Here is a 27808-nt window from a genome sequence, read left to right on the forward strand (position 1 = left end):
CAGGTGTGAAAGGGGCCTTATTCTACATCCCCACAACTAGTGGCAATGGCGACCCCCACACTCATCATGTCCTCCACACAACAGAGCCTGGAGACCCATGAGCACTAATGTCATCTGCCTGCAAACACATTCTCCACAGGAGGCCTGGAGGGGTTATTATGTGCTGTGGGATATCTTATATCCGTCCCCGGTGTTGGATACGTCATTTTTCACGTCAGTCAGCTACTCTATGCAGCGCGTAAATACGACGCTGACCAAGCCCTCAACAAACATGGCCGCCCAGCGCTTCCCGGAAGTGACTATCCCGGATCGGGTCACGTGACTGCAGCTTCCTGTCAGCTGATAGCAGTGGAAACAGTGTAGGAAACTGGAGGTGAGTGATGGGGGAGCTGAGCGCATACGTTGCTTGTATCTGCCGCTCCCTCCGCCGGGTATGATGCACACTAGTAGTGCGGAGGGAGTACAATGCGTCCCGTGCGCTGACCTTCCCCTTTATGTGCTCTGCTGGGTCCTAGAGGAGTCACCCGGGGGCAGTAATCATTGAGTGCATCACACCGGCGAGGGTGAAATCGCTCCGAGAAACGCAGTCCGATATTGCGCTTGTAAACTTGCGATTCTTGATGCGAGTATGCTGCGTGTGTGCTTAAAAACCGTATCGCCTGGCTTCTATGTACTTGCGATTTTCATGCACGCGGTAAAAATTGTATTTGTGTGCAAATGGTATGAAGTGCGATGTTCCCATAGAAAATAATGAGCCTTATTATATGTTTCCTTACGAGGAATCGCCCCAAAATATAAGTCCCCGAAAAAGTCAATGGCATGCGCAAATGCGCACACACAACACACTAAGTGATGCGCGATGCGCTGCGTAGTTGTGCAGAAGAAAACATCTGCAACTCAGACTAATTAGCCATGTGAATGGCCGGGGGCGTCGGTGCGTATGCAAAAAAAAAAGGCAGAATATACGACAATGTTCATTCCGCAAATACGCGTACGCTCGTGTGAAGCCGGCCTTGGGGTGCGTTCACACGGGCATTAAAATGGTGCTGCGAGACGCATTAAAACACGCAGACATGGCGCCCACACTCCCCTGCGGGTCTATTTACACGGGTGATTTCTCTCTCGCCGTGATGCTATGAAATGGAAAAATCGCAGCATCTTGTATTTTTGGGCGGATCTCGCACAAGGATAGGACATGTAAATGTGCGGACTCCGACTCCGTGTCCGTATTCTGAACGGTGCGAGTCAGGCACGACCCGCACTCACCTGTGTGAACGCACGCTGAGGGCTGTCTCACACCAGTGGTTGGTAATTGCGCATTATGTGTGCGTAATACACTGTATTAATATCGCAGAGGCGGCCATTTTGCTGCTCAAACAAATTGCGTATATTACGCACGTAAAAAAAATGAAAGCATGTCTATGGTGGTTCGCAGATATGCCAAGATAGTACATGGCGATGGGGCGGCCAGTCATTGTGTACGGACTGTACTGCGCGTATCTCTCACCCGCTGCCAGATGCACTCATGTGAGCCCGCTCTTATAAACAAAGCTCTGCTTCAGCCGAAGGCCTAAGAGCGGCGCAGTACCTCCATTACAAACACAGTTAACCCCTTCCCTCCAGAGCTATTTTTTTATGATCTGCTTAAGGCTGCCTGTCCGCGGGCAATGATCCGCAGGCGATAAATCCATAGCGTTGCTATTGAAATCACAGTGCCGGTGTCCGCTCACGGGATATAAATTGCGGCATGCTGCAATACCTGCGGCGAGCCTATCAGCACTGAGACCTCTCAGCGCCCGCGCTAGCGATATTCCGTCACGGCCGTGGACAGGGGGCCTTATTTATCCCCGTATCCCTAGCGCTCTTACTGTATCTGCTGACATCACGAGATGTCCTGTATCTTATCCTAATGGTAACGCTGGATACTAATATATATATATATATATATATATATATATATATATTAGGTTATATACGTGTGCGCTGTGCCGCGATTTTATGGATAAGTGCTGGAATATACAAAATGGGCCACAACAATGATCCCAGCACCGCACTGTTATGAAGGATGTCCTAAAGAAAATCTGTGTTGCCCTTAGCAATCAATCACAGCGCAGCTTTCATGGTACCTCAGCAGTATAAGAAATATCAACCAATCACAGCGCAGCTTTCATTTTACCTCAACACTATAAGAAATTAAAGCTGTGCTGTGATTGGTTGATATCTCTTATACTGCTGAGGTAAAATGAAAGCTGCGCTGTGATTGGTTGCTATTGGCAGCAAAAATTGCAAGGGAAGTTGGTGGGTTTTTTATTTTTTTCCTTAATTCCACCAGTATTCATCACCCGGTGCCGGAGAACGCTCATGCAAAATTTCACTCAAATCTGTATACAACGCAGGCCTCATATCCGTGATTCCCTATGGGCGGCTTGAACTGCGGATTGTCCACAAATCAGACCCGCCCGTGTACATGGGGCCACCACCAGATTTAGTGTGTTATGCACGAGATGGCGTTGGCTGTCGGTACAAACGCCCTGCTGACCTTCGTCCTCCGGGCTATCATGCAGCTTTATGTTTTAGTGTCTTTAGTAGATAAAACACTTTTTCTTAAAAAAACCCAGCTGCCGCCATCTTCTGCAGACCATACTGTCGCGGCAGCGGGGCCTGTGAGGGCCTGTCTGTAATGGGGCTACCGCATGAGCGCCGCACTAATCGTGGTACAACACTCATATTGATTTCAATAAGGCCTCAGAACCTGCGCTCGAACGCCACGATTCTCAAGCGCTGTCTTTTATTTTTGTGCGTTTTAGCGCTTCTTAATGCATCTCATCACATTGATAGGGTGCATTAAAAAGCACTGTGAAATGCGTTCAAAAATGGCGCTCAAGCGGCGTCATCTGAACGCATGTGTGAGAGGGGCCTGAATGTTTTTACAGAAAAAAAAATTAAAACCTCTTTCCCCTTCCACAAGATCTTAAATATTCTGCCAAAATAGCAGTTTTCTGGTCATCTTATTTCCCCAAAACAGAAATGACAAGTAAGGGCTAATTTTACTTTTCTTACTGCATATTACGCACATGTGATGAATGGAGGCAATGAATGTCAATGGACTTTTCTTCTTCCATGCACACCAGCCTCTGGAAATTTCGTGTCGATACGTGCGTGAAACAAATCACGGCATGCTTTATTTTACCGCGTATCATGCACATACAGCCCCTATTGAAGTCTATGGATGCGTGTGCATACGCAGAGCTTGCACAACCCATTGCATAATCCTTAGGGTGGCTTCACACGAGCGTGTTATTTGTGCGTACATAGGTGCGTACATAAGTGCATACCCATGTACGTGCAAAAACACGTATGAATGCAGGTCCGTGAATTGTTTTCAATGGAGCCGCGGCTGCTGCTGGTGGCTCCATTGAAAACTATGGTCTGCCGGCACCCCTGCATTGTTTTTCAGGGAAGGGCTTTACATATAAGCCCTTCCCTGAAAAACAAATTTTTGTGTGACAAAAAAAATTTTTACACTCCGCCACTGCAGTCTTCCCCGCAGGGATGAAGAACACATCTGCCGCATGCGGCAGATGTTTCCTTCATCCCCGCTAGTAAAAAAGAATTCCCTGCTGCTACATCTGCCACATCTGTGACAGATACAGCAGAGGAATTCTTCAATTCTCTACCGCAGCTGTTACACATGTCAGCTGCAGTAGAGGATTCTGCTGCCGGCAATTGATTTTAGGGAAGGGCTTTAAATATAAGTCCTTCCCTGAAAATCCTGTAGAAGTGCTGTAAAAAAAAGATATTCTCCTTGCTTCAGCTGCCAGGGCTCAGCAGCGTCTTCTCCTGCTGTCACCCGCTCTCTGGTGCTGATCTATCAGCAGGCGGTGATTTAAAATCCCCGCCTGCTGAAAGAGCTGACTGTGATTGGCTGAGGTGCTCAGCCAATCACAGGCAGCTCTCGCCCATCATTCATTCGGGGAGAGCTGCCTGTGATTGGCTGAGCACCTCAGCCAATCACATTTAGCTCTTTCAGCAGGCGGGGATTTTAAATTCCCACCTGCTGATAGATCAGCACCACAGTTCAGGGGACAGCAGGAGAAGACGTGGCTGAGCCCAAGCAGCTTAAGGGAGGTGAGTATCTATTTTTTTTTTTAAAGTACTTTTACAGGATTTTCAGGGAAGGGCATATATTAAAGCCCTTCCCTGAAAGCAATTGACGGGGTGCCAGCAGCAGAATCCTCTACCGCAGCTGTCACACATTGAAGACTTCCTCTGCTGCATCTGTCACAGATGTTGCAGATGTAGCAGCAGGGAATTCTTTTTACTAGCGGGAATGAAGGAAACATCTGCTGCATGCGGCAGATGTGTTCTTCATCCCCGCGGGGGACACGGTAGCGGTGGAGGGTAAGTTTATTTTTTTTTACAGTAAAAATGTTTCTTTTTCAGGGGAGGGCTTACATGTAAAGCCCTTCCCTGAAGAACAATGCAAGGGTGCTGGCAGACCATTGTTTTCAATGGAGCCACCGGCAACAGCGTGCATTCCCTATGGTGCACGCATGTCCTATCTTTGCAGGCACACACCTGTAAAGCACGGACATGTGCACACACCATAGGGAATGCATTGGGGCTAATAGACGCGTGTTTTTGTGCGTCCGTATGTACGCACAAAATACACGCTCGTCTGAAGCCACCCTTACATGTGAAACACTTGTTGCCTAGCAAAATGCTAACTAATCACTGCATATGCTTATTTCCCAGCCTTGTGGAGACGCAGTTCTATACACAGCCATACCCGCGCTAAAAAAAACTGCATACGCACCCAGAAGCAGGGAATTACGCAATGAGTGTGAAATCTCCATAATTAACTGTGACTTCTGTTTCCACAGGTTTCTGGTGAGCTTGTAGAGGAAGCATGGCTGAAGTAAGTACTCGGACAGGAACATTTTGCGCCATAGTTATGTGTTGACTGTTTATTTGCAGTGTATCCCTGTGTTACCGGAGGGATCCACTACAGGAGAAGTGCTAAATGTATCATCGCTGCGGTGATTGCTGGACCCCAGGGATCATGAGAGCCGCACAACCCAAGACAAGCGGACAGAATCACCATGTAGATCTATGATGGCTGCCACATTCACTATAATGGGACTGAAGTAGTGAGCCCAGCACAGCATTCAGCTATCTCCATAGGCAGTGAATGCAGCATGGTCACCACCACATAGTCATCCAAGGGGGACTTTCAAGGCACGCTCCATTATGTATAGCAGTTTATGCTTATTCACACAAGCGATATTTTTGTGCAATGCGCAGAAAACGTGCGCAAAGATGAAATCCATTCTTTTAAATAGATTCATTCAAAGAAGCAATTTTTTTTATCCCCTCGCCGCACGTTCTATTGTTGTCTTCCCCCAAATGCCTCGCCCGTTGTTCTCATTTGGATCTTAAAAGCCATTGCAGTTAAGTGCGATGTGATGTTTCCCGTTGAAGTCAATGGGAAACGCTTGCAATCCTTTCACATGCGTGACGATCGCAGTTTCACAGAAGTGATGCGTTCAGTGGCGATCCCCTGTATGAATGAGCCGAGTATACTTAGACCTTGTAACTATCAAACATTTATCCCTTTTAAAGAGCTATATACAAAAATGTTCCATGTAAATACCATATATCCTGTGTCAAAAATAGGATTAGAACCTGTGGGAGTTCACCTTTTCTTTTGGCAATCACTCATTTATTTAGCCTAAAATCTGGACTGGTGACGGTTCATGTAGGATCTGTCTAATCAAAAGGCTGTTCCTATGTGAGACCTCTACGACACGCTGCGCCATAAATGCCTGATAGGATGTCACCTGCCTGTCGGCCGACAGAGGCCCCACTTTGCATCGGCAGATTAGGACAGTCTTGGACATTGTGAAGCCTGATGTCACATTCCCCAGTGTTACATTTGTGTACATTTATGAATACTTATCACCTTTTTTTTTCTTTGTAACTAGGATCTGAGACGGTTCCTGTACAAGAAGCTCCCGAGGTTTGTCTTCCCTGTTTTATGTATGACAAATGTTTGCTGTGTAAAGTCTGGCTCTTGAAAAGTTTGTATAGTGTCTTGTTTGCCAAACTGATTTGTCGTACTTGTATTATCCCTCCTCATTGGAATCGGTGGGCAGTAAGTACATTTTTGAGTGCTCATAGGATGTCAATTATGAAAGTCCTTGTAATTGAGGGATTGATAGACCGCCATTCAGTGCCGAACTATTCCTTATGCGGTTCCCAGGCCTCATGCCATATGCTGTGTTTCCCCTACAGTAAGACCTCCCTAGATTTTCGGGGGAGGCTTGAAATACCCCCCCCCCCTCCCCCCCACGAAAATAAGCCCTAGCTACATGTTAAAAAAAAAAACAAACCAAAATACTCACCTACCGCCAGCGTTCCGGTCTTCACGCTGCTCTCTGTCACTGCTGCAGGCTGCTGTGTCCTCCTTCAAGCCAGCAGAGCAGTTCTTCCTGGAAGTAGGGCTTGAATACCACGCCTCCAGGAAGCTAAAGCTTTGACTGGTTAATCGAGCGCCGCATCAGCCAATGAAAGCTGGCGCTGGATTAATCACAGCCATTCGATGATGTGATTGAATGGCTGTGATTGGTTAATCGAGCGCCATCTCTCATTGGCTGACACAACGCTAAATTAACCAATTAGAGCACTAAAAATAAGACACTGCCTCTCTTGAGGAAAAAATTAATATAAGACAGTGTCTTATTTTCAGGGAAACGTGGTACAAGCATATGGATAACTGCTAAGTGACATTTCTGGAGGTATACCATTGTGTGGATGTTATACAGATGTCCTTGTGTTGGCTCATTGATAAATAAAAGTGAGTGTGCAGTGCAGCATAAAAGTTTATATTGCCTAGTAAGTAATGTCACTGTTATTAAACCACTTCTTAATTGTTGCTTTTAATAGTGTTGAAGGACTTCATGCCATTGTAGTGTCAGACCGGGATGGTGTGCCCGTTATTAAAGGTAAGCGATAACCATGTGCATACAAGTCTATGAACACAGCAGTGTTCCTTGGGAGCATCGGACGGCCATCGGGTCTGCTGTATACATTTCATAGCGGTTGGCATCTGTAGATAGCAGCGGTAAAGTCCAGTAGCGGGAAAAATAATAAAAGATAAAAAATCTGATTTATTTATATGCATTAAAAATGTACGAATGTAAGCATGGTGCCCGCTTGCACTTATCAGATCCCCCCCCCCCCCCCAAAAAAAAAAAACAAAACAAACAGCTGCTATGAATAAGAACCATTTTTTTCCGGCGTCATCCTGACGGCAGACATGGAGGTTGCACCTTGACCTTGTAGGGACAGGAAGCAAGAGACTTCAAAAGGCTCCTCCTGCCTCCCATTCACCAGTGCTTCCTGTCCCTACAGGGACATGCAAGAGGTGCTCCCTCCAGGGAGCCACAGGATAACAGCGGGATTGACGGTCCACGGGGCCGCTTCCCCTCTCACCTTCTTTCCAGTAAGGAAATCTTGCTGACAGCGGGGCTGACGGTCCACAGGGATGCTTCCCCTCTCACCTCCCCTCTGGAGAGTCAGCGCGGTCCGGGGGCACGGCGGGCCACAGGTCTGACCGCCCGGGGTTCACCACCGCAAAGCGCATCAGAGCGGCGGACCAGAGTCCTTGAGTCCCCTCCTGCTTCCTACACGGGCTTCCATGCAGTATTTCAGCCGGGGAGAGCGGCGGGCCATAGGCTCAGATGCCTCTCTCCTCCAGGCATGCCAGCGCGGCCGCGCGCAACGTCGGGGGGCAGAACCAATGACGTGGCGTGACGTGGTGACGTCAGATGCCGTCAGCTGACCCGGAACAGCGGGAGATTTAAAAATGGAGATCCCCCCCCCCCCCCGGCAAGCTTCCACTGACAGCACACCTTCAGAGAAGGATTACTCTGTCTGCCTGATCCTGTCTACACTTCTGGCAAGTATGACTACAAAGGAATCAGAGATGGAAGCCCTGCAAACCGTAAGTGTGACTTGCTGCAGGAATGTTGTGCCCAGGGATTTAGCATTGTGTGGGGGTTTTCCCTTATGTGCATGCATGTATCTTTTGCAGGACAGGGAATCCACCCGGTCTAAACAAGACCTTAGGAAAAACTACAAGAAATGCACCCTGTGCCTTAAAAAATTAGACGAGGCGTATAAAAAACCGCTATGCCAGGACTGTACCTCCAAGATCCTAACGGATGAACAGGCCGCATTCAGGGATGATATTAGATCCCTAGTCAGGGAGGATGTCCGGGCATCGATCTCCAGTCTCCCCCCAGCCCAGCGGGAAAGAAGGGCCACTAAAAGAGCGAGCCACATACCGCTGACGAGCTCAGACTCTGAGCAATCCCTGGGCGACCTGTCAGACGGCGAACTCTTGGACTGTCCCTCTGACACCAAGGATGAGAATAAGAAGTATTATTTCTCATCCGGGGACCTGGATGACCTGATCAGAGCCGTCGGGGATACAATGAAGCTAGAGGATGTGGTCGAGCCAAGATCTGTACAGGACGACATGTTCGGCGGGCTCAGGCCAAGGAACCGCATCGTGTTTCCAGTTAATGATACTCTGAAAAAAGTAATCATGCATGAATGGGCTTGCGCGGACAGACATCTCTACTTGTCCCGCGAGTACAAAGAAAGACTCCGCTTTGCGGAGGAAGATGTTAGCGTCTACGAGGAGGTCCCCAAGATGGACGCACAAGTGGCCAAAATGGCCAAAAAGACAGCCCTGCCATTTGAGGACTCCTCTCATCTTAAAGACCCGATGGATAACAGGGTTGATGCCTTGATGAAACGGGCCTGGCAAACAACGGCCTATACGCTGGAGTCCAACATCGCAGCGACTTCTGTGGCGAGGTCGATGTTCCTCTGGTTAGGGGAACTCGACTACCAGATTAAACAGAAGGCCCCCAGAGAGGCGTTACTGGAATGCATGCCTTTACTAAAATCAGCAACAGGCTTCCTGGCAGACGCATCCGCCGAGTCCATGAGGCTGGCGGCCAGAAGCGCCGCATTGTCCAACATGGCCAGGCGGGCAGTCTGGCTGAAAACGTGGAAGGCAGATACGGCCTCCAAAGGAAGATTGTGTAACATCCCCTTTCATGGCCAGCACATTTTTGGCGCGGATTTGGAGGAGATCCTAAAAAGAGCTACCGACAAAACCCACAGTTTTCCGGATCAAGCAAGAACGTGATTTCCCTACAAACGTCAGCCATACTTCAAGCCATACCGGGGCAAAGAAAAGACGGGGCGCTGGTCCTACCCCACAGGAGGCAGGGGTAAGACAAAAACAACCCATACCCCTATAGAAGAGTACCAGGTGGGGGGCAGACTATTGAACTTTTCCCGAGAATGGCAAGAGATTACAGATAACCCGTGGGTCCTGCAGCTCATAGCCCAGGGGTACAGAATAGAATTCTTCACCTGGCCCCCCAATTTCTTCAGAGTCACCCCCACACAATCCCCTGCCATGCAGGACATCTTTAAAAATGAAATCTCTAAGCTGCTGCAAATGGGGGCGGTAGTTCGGGTCCCCACAGTAGAGCAGGGCCAGGGATTCTACTCGCCTCTATTTCTGATAAGAAAGCCAAATGGCAGTTTCTGGATGATTCTTAATTTGAAGGGCCTGAATAAATTTATTACCTACAAAAGGTTTAAAATGGAAACAGTCAGGTCAGCGGTACTTATGAGTACCGTCGATCTAAAAGACGCGTACTACCACGTCCCAGTCCTGCCAGAACACCATAAATACCTAAGGTTCGCCATCAGAATAGGGAGCCGGGTATGCCATTTTCAATTCCAGTGCCTATCCTTTGGCATCTCTACGGCACCCAGAATATTCTCTAAAATAGTGGCAGAGATGGTGGCGCATCTCCATGTAGCAGGTATAAATATCATCCCGTACCTGGACGACTTCCTGGTGATTGCCTCCTCATCCAAGATCCTCAGAGACAATACTAGCAGAGTCATCTCTCCGTTTCAGAGATTGGGGTGGATAGTTAACTTCCCCAAGTCTAGTCTCCCCGAGACACAGAAGACCTTCCTGGGGGTACAGATAGACTCAGTGTCACAGACCTTGTCTTTGCCTCCACCCAGACAGGAAAGTCTTAGACTGGCAGCACAGGAGGGCGGCCAGAAGAAGCAAATAGCAATTAGGGACGCAATGAGGCTCCTGGGCCTCATGACCTCCTGCATTGGCATTATCCCTTGGGCCCAGGCGCACTCTAGAACGCTACAGAGAGCCATCCTGGGTAACTGGGATGGGACATCCATCTCTCTGGATAGGAGAATGCCCATGTCATCATCTGTCTTAAGGTCCCTCCGCTGGTGGCGGTCAACCGACATTCTAGAAGCTGAGTCCCTATGGGTGGCAGAACCCTTCATCTCTGTAGTAACCGATGCGAGCCAGTCTGGCTGGGGAGCGGAAGTGGGGCAACGCCTGCTCCAGGGTGAGTGGGGGCCGACGCTGCGTGCCCAGACATCGAATTTCAGAGAACTTAGGGCCATCTGGGAAGCGCTTCACAGAACTCAGGATATCCTAAAGAAGAGACACGTAAAAGTCTTCTCTGATAATGTGACCGCTGTTTCACTTATTCGCCACCAGGGGGGCACCAGAAACATTCACCTGCTGAAACTAACAGCCCGGATCTTCAGATGGGCCAAGACCACGGTGCAATCTCTGACAGCGGTCCACCTCAAAGGGTCCCAGAACCAGACAGCCGACTTCCTCAGTCGAAGACGCCTGGACCCCGGAGAATGGTCGCTGAATCAAGAGGAGTTTCGTCTTATTACAGAAACCTGGGGCAGTCCACAGGTGGACCTGTTCGCGAGCAGCAAAAACTCAAAATGCCCCGCCTACTTTTCCCTAGATCCGAGGGACAGGGCCGAGGGGTTAGACGCCTTTTCCCAGAGTTGGGATTTCAGTCTGGCATACGCCTCCCCCCCCATACCCCTGATCCCGAGAGTTCTTCAGAAGATCCAGCAGAGCAACATCACGCTGATCCTAATCGCTCCACACTGGGAAAAAAGGGCATTGTTTCCGGTACACCTAAAACTCGTCATCACGGAGCCAATCCGCCTTCCATCCAGGAAGGATCTTCTAGCGCAGGGCCCAGTTCTGTGCCCCAACTTAGAGAGACTGAACCTCGCGGTCTGGATATTGAGGAACAGACGCTACTAAGACAAGGTCTGTCCTCCAGAGTCATCGCGACGTTACGCCAGTCCCGAAAACCCGTGACTTCAGCTATTTATAATAAAATCTGGAAAAGATTCTCCTCCTGGAGGGGGCTGGAAGTCTCCAATCTCGACACTTCAGTGGCGGAGATTTTGGATTTCCTCCAGGAGGTTCTAGACAAAAACCTGAGACCAGGAACCCTGAAAGTGCAGGTATCAGCATTCTCGGCCATTCTGGATCAGCCCCTAGCGGATCATAGACTGATCCGCAGGTTTATGAAAGCGGCAGAAAGAATGAGGCCAGTTAGCCGTAGTACGGTCCCCCCATGGGACCTAAACTTAGTCCTCCAAAATCTGTGCAAAGATCCCTTTGAGCCTATCGAGCAGATACCAATTAGGTTCCTCACGTTTAAAACTGTGTTCTTGGCAGCTATCACAACAGCAAGGCGCGTAAGCGAGCTCCAGGCCCTATCTTGTAAGACACCTTACCTATTAATCCAGGACGATAGGGTCATACTAAAAACAGACCCCTTCTTTCTCCCAAAGGTAGCCACAAAATTCCATAGACAGCAAGAAATTATTCTCCCATCCTTCTGTCAAAATCCCCAAAACGATAGGGAAAGAGACTACCATAGCCTGGATGTAAGGAGGGCCATTTTATGCTACTTAGAGCAGACATCATCCTTCAGGAAGGCTGACTGTCTTTTTGTCCAATTCCAGGGGCCGGGCAGAGGAAGAGCGGCTTCTAGAAGATCCATTAGCCGCTGGATAAAATCCACCATCCAGCAGGCCTACTCTTCCTGCAACAGACCTATCCTGGAAGGACTCAAGGCCCATTCAACCAGGGCAGTATCCTGCTCCTGGGCAGAGAGGGCTATGGCGACGCCGGACCAAATTTGTAAGGCAGCCACATGGTCCAACCTGCACACCTTCGCAAAACACTACAGGCTGAATACGGACCTCTCCTCTGATCTCTCTTTCGGGAGAAAGGTCCTGCAAGCAGTGGTCCCTCCCTAAAGAGTTAATCTGGTATACTCCATGTCTGCCGTCAGGATGACGCCGGGAAAAGGGAGTGAATTTCTTACCGAAAATTCCTTTTTTCCGAGTCATCCTGACGGCACGTATTTCCCTCCCAAAAATTCACACGATTATATTTACGCCTATGCGGGCACGAACCAGTAGCCCAGAGGCTCCTATGGTGGACATTTCTGTTTATGCGGTAAATTTGTGCATATTTCCTTTGTTTAATCCGGGTAAGCTACCCTCTTATTGTTTATGTTCAAATAGAACTAACCACGTTAATTTTGTCTCGGAGCAATAAAAATCTTCCTTGGTTAACCACGACATGTCCATGTAAGTAATTTAGAAGACACTGGTGAATGGGAGGCAGGAGGAGCCTTTTGAAGTCTCTTGCTTCCTGTCCCTACAAGGTCAAGGTGCAACCTCCATGTCTGGCGTCAGGATGACTCGGAAAAAAGGAATTTTCGGTAAAAAGTTCACTCCCTTTCAGGGAGATCGATGTGTCTAAGCGGGAAACATCATGTTTGAATTTTTAATGTGTGTAAATAAATTGGATTTTGGGGTGCTGAACTTTACCCTAGCTATTACTTCATCTGTCACCTGAGAGCCGTCTCGGTGCATGCCTGTGCATTAACGTGCTCTCCCTGAATGTTACTGAAAACAGGTGAACAGCTGTATATCTTTTTTCCATTATAAGGCCGACTGCACATGGGCATATTTGCATTGTGGTATGCGGATCAGGCGTCCGACCCCAGGTACCGCAGCAAATACCATCCTTAGGCCTCCTTCCCACGAGCGTGACGGGCTCCGCAGCGTAATATTCCGCTGCGAAGCCCGTCACGGCGCCCCCCAGAGCCCCTATACTTACCTGCGGGAGATAGCGTGAAATCGCTTCCCCGCCCACCGCCGCCACGTCACCGCCCGTCACCGCCCACCGCCGCGCGTCACCGGCCGTGTCACGTGACGCGGCCGGCCGTGTCACGTGACGCGGCCGTGCGCGTCATATGGCGTCATATGACGCGCGGCGGTGGGCGGGAAAGCGTTTTTTCACGCTATCTCCCGCTGGTGACAGCGGGAGATAGCGTGAACGGACGGCTTCCATTGACTGCAATGGAAGCCGTCAGTGCGTACAGCCCGTCCTCACCCGCAGAAAATAGAGCATGCTGCGGGTGAGGACGGGAGAAATCGCGGTGCGTAATTCCGCGGTGGAATTACGCATCGTGAGCATTGTGCTATTAGGTTCAATAGAACCTAATAGCTGCGGGCAACGCAGCGGATTTTCGCCGCGAATTACGCGGCGGAAATCCGTTCGTGGGAAGGAGGCCTAAGGCTGGGTTCACACGGGGCGGATTTGTCACGAAAATTTTGTGTGGATTTTCACTGCGGCAAATCCGCCTGCGGCCCCTATTCCCGGGATAGGCCAGCCATGTGGAAGAGAGTTGTCAAAAATCTCATCCACACAGGATGGCCAATTCGTCACTGCGTGGATTCCCTGGCCGCAATTTTTCCCTTTTTTTTCCCATTGCAGCCGTGATGCCTTCTATGAGAGCGCCGTCCGCAACGGAAAAGCATGCGGCCAAGCCACTCAAAAACCCACGGCTAAGTGCCGCGATTTTTGAAGCTGCGCTTTCCCGGCGGAAATCTCGCGGTTTTTCGCTGTGGCAAAACCGCGAGCTTTCCGGAGGGATTACGCCCTGTGAGAACCCAGCCCTCACATGCTATGGAAAAGCGCTTTTTCCTGCACACGAGTGGAAATCAATTGCGTTTTTTTTTTTTTTTTTTTATTCCTCCACTTGCGGAGGAAAAAATGCAGCATGCTCTATTTTTGTGCGGTAGCTGTCCGATTTGCGGCCCTTCCGCATTTAACATTGCATACAGGTTGCGGTATCAACGTCATCGCTTAGTACTATGCATGTCCAATGGTGACCCTTCCGGACCATTTGCAGTACAAATAAAGAAGACAGGTACGCGGGGTCACCGGCCCGGTCACAGGGTTGGATGGAAGTGCGGGATCCCGCATCCAGAGTCCTACCCGTTCATGTGAGCGTGGCCTAAATCAGAGACACCATGGTGTCTGAGTTTAGAGAAACGTGGAACCAGGGATTAAACTTTACTGCCAGCTCCTCTCTGCTGCTTCGCCCCAGGGTTTGGTTATTAGTAAATGACCTCTGTATGATTTTAGTAAATCCTTTAAGGCAGGGGGTCATATAGCGCAATAATGCTAGGGCAGCGAGACGCAAAAGTCACAGTTGGGCCATGCCGTAGTGCGCTTTTCTGTCTGAACTCACGTTGGCGTATTGCTAGGTATAACACCACCTTATGATCTGTGGGAACCTCTTGGACCTCCACAATCCTGAGAGTGAGGGGGCCACAACTGACGCTGGGGTCACACAGTGTTACTCGCTATGCTCACCTGTACTGCCTAAGGGTTCCATTTGAAAGACAAAAAACTGTATTTTGATACAATCCTGAAGAGAATCATTGACTTTAGTGAGTCAAACAGTGACCAAAGGAGAAAACTTTGGTCTCTGTTTGCTATGATTTCCATTTTTGGAGGACATCAATGGTGTAATTGACCATAAACAGAGTAAATCACTAAGTCGGATTGCAGAGCTGTTCACATTCACACTGACTAGTTTCCTTATTGTTGTTGTCTTTGTAATCAGTTGCTAATGAGAATTCCCCGGAGTTTGCTCTGAGGCCCTGTTTCCTATCTACATTCGCGTTGGCCACTGACCAAGGAAGCAAGCTGGGACTCTCCAAGAACAAAAGCATTATATGTTACTACAACACCTATCAGGTAGGTAGGACTGCGGCAGAGAACGACTTTATGAACCTCTAGATATTGGGGCAACCACCAGGGGTGCCTGAGCTCATGCAGGACCGATATTAACCCATTACCGCTGCAGGGCGTAAGTTTAAGTCCTGGCAGCGGGGCACTTCCCGCAACAGGACGTAAACTTACGTCCTGGGGATAGCGCGGGATCACATATGATCCCGCGCTATCCCGCAGCGGGGACCGGCTGTCAGTCACAGCCGGCGTCCCGCTGCAACAGCGGGGGGGCATCGGAGATGCGCCCCCGCTGTCAACCCCTTACCTGCCGGGATCTAAGTAGATTGCGGCAGGGAAAGGGTTCACAGCGGGAGCGAGCTCCCTCTGTGTCTCCGGCCGGCTCTCATGTTGTTATCGCGAGAGCCCGGCTTGTTGCTATGGCCTATGATCGCTATAGTAAGCGGTAAGGCATGGCAGGGAAGAAGCCCTGCCATGCATTATCGCAGCGATCTGAAGTGTAACAGTAAAAGTCCCTTAGAGGGACACAAGTGTTGTAAAAAAAGGAGAAAAATAAAGTTCAAAAAATAAAAATGTCAAAAAAAACTTTTTTTTTTTTTAATGCTTTTTCTCATATTAGCATAAAAAAAATGTAAAAAATTAAAAACCCCACATATTTGGTATCAACGCATCCGTAATGACGCGTACAATACATTGAACATGCTTTTTATCCTGCACGGCAAAAAGCGTAAAAAAAATGCTAAACTGAGGCAAAATGCTAATTTTTAGCATTTTGCCTCCCATAAAGCGCAATAAAAGTGATTTAAAAAAAACAGATGTACCAATAAAAAATACAGCTCGTCTCGCAAAAAATAAGCCCTCACAGAGCTCCGTACATGGAAAAATAAAAAAGTTATAGCACTTTGAATGCAATGAGTTTAGAAAAAAATAAGAATTTCCAAAAAAAAGGGTTTTTATTGTGGAAAAGTGAAAAAAAAACTAAAAATAAAAAATAATTTGGTATGGTTGTAACCGTACCGGCCCGCAGCAAAAAATGTGTTGTATCATTTATGCTGCATAATTAACGCTTTTAAAAAAAAAAACAAAAAATCTATGGCAGAATCGATGCGTTTTCTCTCCCTACGATCATAAAAAAAAAATAATAAAAGTTTTACAATGTAGTCTATGTACCCAAAAATGGTACCAAAAAATCTACAGTTCACCACGCAAAAAACAAGCCCGTATACGGCCACGTCGACGGAAAAATAAAAAAGTTATGGCTTCTGAAAAATGGAGATGGAAAAATACCAAAAATCGCTTGGTCCTCAACGCCAAAATAGGCCATGTCATTAAGGGGTTAAGGGCAAGTTTACTATTATAGGTATGGATGAATATTCGAGACACCGCGTAACTGTTGGCATTGAACACGCTGCACACCATTTACAACCCTGCCACAGCTATTAGGCAAAATGAGAAGTGTGTCATAAACAGACATTTGCCTTCGCTCTCCCGCCTTATTTTTCAGCCATGGAGAGACACTCCTGTGCGTGGGTCTCTATATAACTGATGTGAGCTGTGCACTGGAATCTTCTGTCATTCCTGTGTCTCCCCATGCCTTATGTAAGATCAGATGTGAACACTAGATGGCGATATATTGTGTAGAGTGGTATCAGCAGTAAAGGGAATGGTTATAGGATTGCAGTTTGCTAGGGAGGAAGCGGTTCAGGGTAAAGCACTGATTATTACTGCAAATGGAGCAAAGGGAACAAGAGGTTTAGTAGTGGGGCATTGCATAGTGCAGTCAGGAGAGGAGATAAGTTGCAAATAATGTTTTCATGTTGATTCACGGATATACCGCATAGCATTACGTCATACTGCAGGAGCGATCAATGCACCGCATGTTGTAGTCCCCCAGGGCAGCTTAAAAAAAAAAGTGAAACTAAAATCAAGAAACTTATCAATTGTGTGTTTAAAAAAAAGTAATAAAAGTTTAAATCACCCCCCTTTTGCCATATCTATAATAAAAAAATGTAAATCAAAAAAGGAAAATACATATTTGGTATCGCCGCGTCCGATCTATTAAAGTAGTGCATTATCAACCCCCACACGTTGAACGTTGTCCAAAAGAAATAAATAAAAAAACACCAAGCTGTTTCCCAGAAAAAATGCAATAAAGTGATCAAAAATTGTATGTATTCCAAATTAGTACTAACATAAATTACAGGACATCCCGCAAAAAATGAGCCCTCAGACAACTGCGTTGACGGAAAAATAAAGTTATTGCGCACAAAAGATGGCCGAAAGTAATTTTAAAAAGTGTAATGTCTTTGAAAAAACAAACAAAAAAAAAAAAACTAGTTTGGTATCATAGTAATCGCACTGACCCATTGAATAAAGTTATAATCTTGTTTTTGTTGCAGTTTGTGTGCCGTAGAAACAAGGTGCACTGAAAGATTGCGGAATGTGGTTGTTTTTTTGGGGTTTTTTTTTTTTCATTTTACTCCACTTTTTAACGTTTTTCAGTACATTATATGATACATTAAATAGCACCATTGAAAAATACAATTCGTCCCGCGAAAAACAAGCCCTCATACAGCGACGTCAATGGATAAATAAAGGAGTTATGATTTTTTTTTTAAAGGAGGGACGGAAAAACAAAAATGGAAAGAAGAAAAAAGGGCCGCGTCATTAAGGGTTTAAAGGGAATCTGTCAGTTACTACTAGCCCTATGAGCTAGGCTTATGGACTAATAGTAGGTGACCCGCTGAGTCCGGTGATGCGTTATACTTGCCCCCCCCCACCCCCCGTCGTTCCCTGGTGTCAGCGCTGGTAGCCACCGCACAGTGTAATGAGTGCCGCTGCTAACTCGTCCGAATGGTTTAATTCAGTGCCGCTCCATGCATTTAGCAACTGCTTCCCTGACATCGAGGGAACAGCAGGGACGATAAGTAGAACACTTGCATCCCCGGACTCAGCGGGTCAACTAGTTTTAGCCCATAAGCTTAGTTTATAGGGCTAAAAGTAGACAACATAGTTGCAGAACGCTGGGGTTTTCCGTTTTATGTAAATGCTTCACTGTACAATTTAACAAATGTAATAATTATCACTTTGTTCATATTTTCTGTAAATCTCTGCTGTTTCAGGTTGTCCAGTTCAACAGATTGCCGTTGGTTGTGAGCTTCATAGCTGGCAGCAACGCCAATACAGGTGGGCTTTTTATACACTTGTGTCTATGTAACATTCAAATATTATTTCCTCATCTAAGCAGATAACGTGATGCTTGTATGTGCTGAATATATCGGGTGACACACATATAAACCTGCACATTCAGTGCATTGTATGTCCGTGAGGGGACATCAAATCAGCTGAAACAAAGTGATGGGGTGACGGCCAGCATACTCTGTAACAGAGTTCTGTCAAGTCATGACAACTACTGACAAATATCTACTGTGTTTGGCCAAACTTAGTACTATTCCACTAATATTGGAGAAATCCAGCATCCTGTCATGTCCTCCATCTCATTTTGGCACAGTATTATGTAACTGCTTCTTGGGGTTAGATAAAAATCCTAATATCCTGCAGTTTCCACTTTAACCACTAGGCTTAATAATAGGCTGCTGCTTTCTGCTCTGTACAGTAGTCTCATGGACCATAGACACAATGAACAGGGACTTGACTCGTTGACTTCCATGAGAGAGTGTTTTCTGCATGTGTCGAGGGGCATGTATTCTGCATGTGTCGAAGGTCATTATGCAGGGTGGGGAAGGAGGTGAGCTGTGACTTATAGAGGTTACCTTTCGTAGAAAACTTGCCTGTGATAGTGACCAAAACAAAATTCAGTAATTTTTTTTTTTTTTTAATTTGATTGATTTGAATATGAATAATGTCTTTTTCTGTTAACGCATTCTCTTTAAAAAAAAAAACAACAAAAAACAGCTGTTGCTATTCAGCCCTATCATTCTACTTAAGCCTAAGGGGCGTACATATACACCCCCCTAGTGCAGGGGTTCCATGGATCGAGAGCTGATCCCAGTCGATACACCGAGTCTTTGACCGCTGATAACCGGAAGTTCCGAACACTCCATCAGTGTTCAGGATGTCCTGAATAGTCCTCCCGTGACGAGATCACAAGGTGTCGTTCAGTTGTCGTGGCAGCCCAGGGCTGTGATGAATGATTGCCTGTCAAGGGGACTTAGTCATTTTTATTTTCTCTTTTTTTTTCTATCATTTTTTTCAAGTCCTCTAAGAGCAATGAGAAGGAAAAAAAAGTCTTGATTTAAAAAAAAACACAGGATATTAAGCTAAACACCTTTCTCATAATTTAAAAGAAATATTCTAAACAAAAAAAAACCACATTAATTTGGTAACTCCCCATCCAGAAAAATTTCAATCAAAATAATGCGTTATTTATCCCAAACGGTGAATGTCATCAGAAAAAAAATACACAATGCCAGAACTGCACATTTTTGCTCTTCCTGTCTCTAAGGCCCAACGCAGACAGCAGAATTTGCATTGCGGAATCCAGAGCGAGCGTCCGCCTTTGGATTCCTCAGTAAATACCTGCCATTGCATGCAATGTAAAAGCGGGTTTCCATGCCCACGAGCGGAAATCAATTTTGAGCCAGATTCCATGCGGACGGCTTCCACTGAAGTCAATGCAAGCTGTCTTTCCCGCAGCCCATCCGTGATCATCGTTGCGAAAAAGGCCACGGGATCCGCGTCAACGCCTAGTGACGGTGCAGTCGCATCTGTACTGCGCATGTGCGCTGGCCGGCACATCCGCAGTACAGATGAAAAGCATCGGGACAGGTACGCAGGGCTCACCACCTGGGCAACGGGTCAGATTCCGCTGCAGGATCATGTATGCGGAATCCAACTTGGTCGTGTGCATGCGACCAAACCAAAAAAATTAATGAAAAATGATTACAAATTCATATGATCTCCAAAATAGCAACCACAGAACATACCACAAAAGAACAAGCCCTCACACAGCACCATCGACACAGAGATAAAATAGTTATGGTCAGAATTTTATATATAACATTTTTTTCAAAGATAGATAGAGATAGAGATATATATATATATATATCTCTATCTCTATCTATCTTTGAAAAAAATGTTATATATAAAATTCTGACCATAACTATTTTATAAGTAACTTTTTTTTCTGTACAGTATATGCTGCACTAAATGGTACCATTAAGAAAATACAACTCTTATCACAAAAAACAAGCCCTTAGACTACATTGTCTGAAAAATAAGTTATGATTATTTTTTTTTTTTAAGTTTGGAGGAGAAACCAAAAATTAAGATTGAAAAAAACGGCCACGTTTTTTAGGAGTTGAAGTGACTGAGTGTCACAGCAGACATTTGCTTTAATCCCTTAAAGGGGTTCTGTCAGGAAAAAAAAAAAAATCATACTCACCTGTGCCTTATGGTGCCGGTCACCGGGAACCTGCTACTCTTCTCCTCTCCCTCCGGTAGCCGTCCGATCGCAGGGCCGAAGCTGGCAAAGTGCCAGCTTCCACCCCTGCTCCGATCACTTCCAGACGGCAAGTCTTGCCGCCCGGGTCAGTGGTTGAAGCGTCACAAGTGACGTGTCGCACACTGATTGGCCTGGCCGCATCTAACCTCTGCCATCCTCAGACAGTTGACGTCGAGTGCGCAGGCATCCCCCTTCCCGTCACGCTTGCGCACTTGCCGTCGGCAAGAGGTTACACGCTGCCAAGTAGGCAGCAAGTGCGCATGCGTGCACTGGAGCCACTGCGAGACGACCTTTCACGCGGTACCTAAACAACGGAGGGATCAAGTACAACGGTGAGTATGCTTTTGTTTTTTTACTTTTCTCTTTCCACAGGTTATACCTAAAGGGATACCGAGGCACAGCAGAGCTGCAGGGTCCAAGCAGACCCCAGATCAGCTCTGCCAGTGACTATTGTCACTACAGGGGGATGTTTTCCCCTGTAACTGGGGCTCCTATGGATGCTGCCCATTTGGATGCCCCAGCTACAGTGGGAAAAAAAGAGCACGTGAATATCCCCCAGAGGTCTTCTTATATGGCGTTGTGGGGGTCATAGATAGTAGAAAGAAATTGTTACAGGAATAAGTAAAAATAATTATACAGTTTGCTGTAGAAGCAGAATATAGGGCCTGTCGTCTGGCAATAGACTGGAAATGACAGTGATTTTCTGACCGTGCACTTCCGTATTAAGATTAAATTGTTTCATGTAATAAATGATAATTATACCTTTTTTCTTTTAGGCCTAATCCTTAGTTTAGAAAAAGAGCTTGGTCCCCTGTTTGAGGAGCTTCGGCAAGTTGTGGAGAATTCTTGATGTGCGCAGTCACCAAAATGAATTCTGGACTTTTGGTGTGACAAAAAGCTGCTTTTTAAAGCCATTAAATGCTTAGCACTTGTAGTTCCAGTGCAGCAAATAATGTTCTTTTTTGCTATGGAAATGGAAGACCTCTTCCTTCTATCTATGTAGCACAGTATGTCGACTTTTGCTTCTATCCCAGAAGAGAAAGCTACCAGCTATCAAGGAGATGAGTTCAGCTGTGGCTACACTGGGTAATTAACACACTGATTCCTTGCACAGCAGGATACTTGCAAATTGTATATTGGCACAATGAGAGAACAACTGTTCAATGTAAATGTTCACTATTTTTGCTTACCAAAATCACATTAAACTTTAACTTGCCAATACGGAACCTGTTGTAAATTCAGATATTTGTATGTGAAGGCCCATTTACACGCAACGATTATCACTCAAAATTCGTTCAGACGGATGAAAGTGAGCAATAATCGTTACATGTAAACGCGGGCAGTCGTGCATTGTTTGTTCACTTGTCGCTAACTGCTGTTTTTTAGCCGGCATAAAAATAGTCGTCAAGCAGTTCAAAATTCATTCCATTTAAATAGAAATCCTTCAGTCTCTTGAGCAGCTTGACAACTTGAAGGGAGTAAACAATGTACTCATTGTGTATGCTTTACACAATGAGTACATTGTTTACTCATGACCCGAGAGTACAATGGAATCCTGCCAGCCAGATAATTCCTCGTATAAATACACACCCACCTGAGCAAACAACTAGCTCTACTTCTACTAAAATGTGCTTTCGCTAATGAGGAAAATAGAGATGATTTCAAGTCATTATCTGCTCGTATAATTCTATGCAAAAAAAAATTGTCAATTTGTTCAGTCATTCAAGCGATTTAAGCGATAATCGTTGCATGTAAATGGCCCTTTAGTATTATGCATCATTAATTCCAGGGTGCTGTACATATTAGAAGAATGATTTTAAGTAGAGATGAGCGAGCACGTTTGGATAAGTCAGTTACTCGAGCAAGCCTCGCTCTTCTCGAGTAACTGCATTCTTGTCCGAGGGTGCTCGGGGGGGGGGGGGAGCGGTGGGGGAAAGAGTGAGAGAGATTTCTTTCCCTCTTTGCAAGGGGAGGGCCAGGAGCAGTGCACTGAGCTCCTGCCCTCTCTGCGCCCCTCGCCACTGTTTGCAGTGGGAGGGGTTGGATGGGGGCGGGGCTAAGTCCCGTCCCACCCCCTCCCATTGCAAACAGTGGAGAGGGGGTAGGAGCTCCATGTACTAGCTCCCGGCCAGGCCCACCACCTTCTCTTGCAAAGAGGGACAGCGTATATTGGCCGGGCGTGAAAACCCAACCGATATACGGCTGTCTGAATAAGTCCTAAAAATGAAATTTAAAAAACAAATGGCAGAATTTTTTTCCCTCAATCCCGAGAAAATGGTTTATAAAAGTTATACAACACATTATATGATGCCAGAGAAAAATACAACTTGTCCCATTAAAAAACAAGCCCTCATATAGCTATGGCGATGGAAAAATTAAAAAGCTATGGCTCCTGCAGTGCAGCAAGAAAAACCCTGAAAAATTGGTTGTTCATTAAGGCGCAAAGCAGCTTGGTCACTAAGATGTTAACACTAGAGATGAGCGAGTATACTCGCTAAGGCACTACTCGCTCGAGTTATGTGCCTTAGCCGAGTATCTCCCTGCTCGTCCCTAAAGATTCGGGGGCCGGCAGGGAGCTGCGGGGAGGAAAGGAGGGGAGATCTCTCTCTCCCACCCGCTCTCCCCTGCTCCCCGCCGCAACTCACCTGTCAGCTGCGGCGGCCCCCGAATCTAGGGACGAGCAGGGAGATACTCGGCTAAGGCACATTACTCAAGCGAGTAGTGCCTTAGCGAGTATACTCGCTCATCTCTAGTTAACACGTTTTGTTGCTGTTATAGGAATAATTTATATTTTTTACACCAAGCTACATTCATCTACAGGAGACAGAGTGTGTCTCCTTCCGGAACAGTCAAATATCTGCGCGGTCCCATCCGGTTTAAACTGGCATAGTATCGTTTGGTACCTTCAGACATTTGGAAGTTACTCCCAAAGATGTACCAGCCTTGTGAAGGTTAACAATTCTTTTTCTGAAGTCTTGACTGATATATTTTGGTTGTCCCATGATGTCAAGTGAAGAGGCAAGTAGGTCTTGAAGGTAGGCTTTAAATAAACACTAACTTTTCAAACAAGTTGTGCTTATATGATACCAAGTGTGATAACTGGCAAAATTACTTCTCACGTTATTTACGTAAAATTATGTTGTGCTAAAAAGTCCTCTAAAGTGCTGGTCACCAGGGGTCTCCGTTTCTCCTAACTTGCTATCCACTGTCTGTTCTCCATTGAGTGATGAGATGTGGAGTCGCTGGGGTCTGTAATAAGGAACAGTCAGGTCTAAGGGCTTATATTTATCGGGTCTAATATTGGTATTTGTTTGGGGGTTAAAATATCATATGCTGGGGGATATATTGCATATAAAAGGCCTGATCATAAGGTATGCCACTTTATGAACCTATTCAGAATGTCCCTGATGTCCATTCTCAAAAGTGTGATTAAGGGTTCATTCACAGAGCGTTATTCATTATACTGTGGCATTCCATCCCGGGGCTCCATCCGAATCACCAAAAATGGTATTTAGATGGAGCCACCAACGGGCCAGTAGACTTGAATGAGTTAAATGGAGATTACAGACTTTGAGTGTAGTCGTCTGCAGTAATCTGTCCTCCAGAAATAAATCGAAGTATGTAAACCGGGTCAAATGGTGACACTTTGGACTACTTTTGATTAATTAAAATCTATAGCTCCATCCAGGGTTCTGTTTCAATCTAGTTTTCAGTGATCAAGGAGGAACTCCAGGATAGTAAAATGCAGTGTGAACCCAACCTTAGGCCTCTGCCACCCACGTAAGCATGTAGCAAGTACACAATGACATGAATACTTGCTGCCTGTCAACAATCACCATACACTCTTTTGGTGTGTATACGTGCCAAGATAGTGTATGTCGCGATTATTTTTGCGCACATATTGCTCATGCTGTGTATGGGAAGCACAGTTAAAGGGGTTGTCCCGCGCCGAAACGGGTTTTTTTTTTTTTTCAACCCCCCCCCCCCCCCCCCCCCCCCCCCCCGGTTCGGCGCGAGACAACCCCGATGCAGGGGTTAAAAAAGAACACCGGACAGCGCTTACCTGAATCCCCGCGCTCCGGTGACTTCTTACTTACCTGCTGAAGATGGCCGCCGGCATCTTCTCCCTCGGTGGACCGTAGGGCTTCTGTGCGGTCCATTGCCGATTCCAGCCTCCTGGAATCAGCACGTGATGGGGCGGAGCTACACGGAGCCCCATTGAGAAAAGCAGAAGACCCGGACTGCGCAAGCGCGTCTAATTTGGCCATTAGACGGCGAAAATTAGACGGCAACCATGGAGACGAGGACGCCAGCAACAGAGCAGGTAAGTGAAAAACTTTTTATAACTTCTGTATGGCTCATAATTAATGCACAATGTACATTACAAAGTGCATTATTATGGCCATACAGAAGTGTATAGACCCACTTGCTGCCGCGGGACAACCCCTTTAAAGCATATGAGAGACTGGTACTGTAAATTATACACGGAAAAACTGTGCGCGTAATACGCAGTGACCATACACTTGTGTGAGAGGCGCCTTACATATAGGGTACTTTCAGATTCCATGCTTGATTACATGCAGCTGCAGGCTAGAGATTGTTTATTATGTACAGAGAGAGTGGCAGCATTCCAGGAGTACAAATTCCAAGTATAAATTTATTCCTCCATAGACGCGACGTTTCAACCCACTCGGGGTCTTTGTCAAGAGATTGTTTATTCCCAATTTCATGATGGTGGCATAATTGTGTTGCATATTGAGAGATATTGAACGCCTTAAACATCTCAAAACACGCAGTATATGTTTTTACAAAATTTCCAACAACGTTGCATAGATACAGGGTGATTCAAAAGTCTGGGCCACCCAGAATATCTTCTGATCTACAAAGTTTTCTACTTGTATCTCTTTTTGGACACTTAGAAAAGTGGTGGAAAACTTTTTGTCAGTATGGTAATGCCTCTCAGCCATCTTGGATTCAGCCTAAGAAATGTCAACAGAAAGGGGGGCATGAGATACATGATTTAAGTGTAGTATTTAATTAAAAATTGATTTGTGCAGTCATTTTGCAACCATTTTTGAGTTATGAATGATCTCCTGTTGTGTATTAATGAGGGGATCTGTCAGCGCTGTCCTCTTATAGCACTGACCATTAATCATATGAACTTCTCAGGACATTAGGCTTTGTATAGAATTTTAAATTAGAATTTTCTTGATCTTATGGTATTGCTTAGGTGACTTCTTGTTTTAGTAAGCCCATTGTGACAGTTTATTGCAGAAAGATATATAGTAACTACTACCAGGCCTCCGTGCTCTTTCTTTGTCAATGGCTCCAGGCCAGTGCAATATTCAACTGAACCCTATTCAGAGACAGACTAGTTCCTAGGGAAGCGCTGTGCGATTATAAAACACTGCAGTTGTTGGGTAGTGTAGCATGAAGCAGTGTAGGCCAGCTTTGCTCAACCTCCAACGGGTCATGATTTGAAGATATTCTATAAAGATGACACCTGTGAAAAAGTGTGAGACACTGACAAGAATTATATCACCTGTACAATACTAGGGCAATCCTGAAAACCTGACCTGTTGGGGGTACTTGAAGCCTGGATTTTAAACACTATTTTAAGCCAGACAATCCTTTAAGGACTCGTTCTCAGTAGCGCTTGGAGGTTCCGTTTTACTGTTCCATTCGATGACCAGGATAAAACGGTATCCCCTGAACGAACGGATTTGTCTTATGATGAAACTGAGAAACTGAATAGCGCCAAACGGACCCCATTGACTATCATAGAATCGTAGAATGGTAGAGTTGGAAGGGACCTCCAGGGTCATCGGGTCCGACCCCCTGCTCAATGCAGGATCACTAAATCATCCCAGGCAGATATTTTTCCAGCCTTTGTTTGAACGCTTCCATTGAAGGAGAACTCACCACCTTCCGTGGTAACCTGTTCCACTCATTCATCCCCCTCACTGTCTAATATCTAATCTGTGTCTGCTCCCTTTCAGTTTCATCCCATTGCTTCTAGTCTTTCCTTGTGCAAATGAGAATAGGTCTGATCCCTCTGCACTGTGATAGCTCTTCAGATATTTGTAGACCGCTATTAAGTCTCCTCTCAGCCTTTTTTTTGCAGAAACATTCCCAGATCCTTTAACCGTTCGTCATAGGACATGATTTGCAGACCGCTCACCATCTTGGTAATGGGGGCCGTTTGGTTCCCGGTCGGGCTTCTGTCTTTTTACAGGATGAGTTAGCACATCCTGCTGTACTATTTTGTCCTGTTTTTGAATGGAGTTCAGCAACAGGGATCCTGAATGGAACCTCTGATGCTGATGTGAACGAGCCCTAAGACTGTTAAGAGGTTGGATGGAAATTTTCAAACTTCTTCAAACAAATGCCATTCAAAGCACGTTCTGGGCCAGACTCCAGTAAATGGATGCATGTTTCTGTGTAATGGGTTGTGCATTTCATTTGCCAAAGAATTCATTTGTAGAGTGCATTAATATAATCAGTCACGGCATTTTCACACACATTCTAAAAGCGGGTGTTGCTAAGGTCATGTATAAGGACAGCTGCTGATTGTCAAACTCCTTCATACTTAAGTAGAATTTTTTTCCATTGCGATTAAAAAATAAAGGTTTGTGTTAGTGCTCTCTGTCATCCCACTGTTCAGTTCAAGCCAGTGCCAAATCCAGTACATACCAGAGCTGATTATAATCAGAGTGGAGTCTGTCCAGCCTCTCTTATGCCCTACCGCATTTTCACAGACAAACCGGTAATAACGCTGCATGCAGCACGATGTCATCTGGGATTTTAACTCCTTAAAGACCAGGGGGTTTTGGTCCTAAAGGAATAGGTTTCTCATTTTGTTTCAGACGTTTTGATATATAATTTTAGTCTTTGATAACATGGTGTGTATGGCAACGGTTTAGGTAGGCATCCCTGTTGGGTCTTTTTTTTTTTTAATTCCGTAATTTTTTAAAACTTAGTTTTTTAAATATCTACGTCCCCCATGAAATCATATAAGACCTCTGGAGGGTCATTCACGTTTGTCTTTTTTTTCACACTTTTCCATTATAACTGGGGCATCCATTGGAGTAGTGAACATCCCCCTGTAGTGACAGTACTCCCTAATAGAGCTGATCTGGGTCTGTTAGGGCCCTGCAGCTCTGCCATGGCAAGGATCACCCAGCAGTCACGTGATCACCTGGTCGAATAGCCCTTTAACGCTATGTAGCCCTCTCCTCTTGGCCCTCGGCTGTCACTGACAGCTGAGAAGCTAACCTGCCTCTGCTACGTTGCAGGAGCAAGAGGTTTAATCCCACCTTATATTTTTACCA

At 46.1% G+C, this 27808-nt stretch overlaps 1 protein-coding gene across 1 annotated transcript; it reads left to right on the plus strand.

Moving 5' to 3' along the window:
• Positions 1 to 331: 331 nt before the first annotated feature.
• On the plus strand, positions 332 to 21703 carry LAMTOR3 (late endosomal/lysosomal adaptor, MAPK and MTOR activator 3). Its single transcript, XM_066573981.1, has 7 exons — positions 332 to 373; positions 4884 to 4918; positions 5985 to 6019; positions 6946 to 7004; positions 14889 to 15022; positions 18136 to 18199; positions 21254 to 21703. Exons 2-7 carry the CDS (start codon positions 4910 to 4912, stop codon positions 21325 to 21327), a joined length of 375 nt encoding a protein of 124 aa, XP_066430078.1. The 5' UTR covers positions 332 to 373; positions 4884 to 4909; the 3' UTR covers positions 21328 to 21703.
• Positions 21704 to 27808: the final 6105 nt, after the last annotated feature.

This window comes from Eleutherodactylus coqui, chromosome 7 (assembly GCF_035609145.1).
Source record: "Eleutherodactylus coqui strain aEleCoq1 chromosome 7, aEleCoq1.hap1, whole genome shotgun sequence".
In the NCBI taxonomy this organism is placed as follows: domain Eukaryota; kingdom Metazoa; phylum Chordata; class Amphibia; order Anura; family Eleutherodactylidae; genus Eleutherodactylus; species Eleutherodactylus coqui.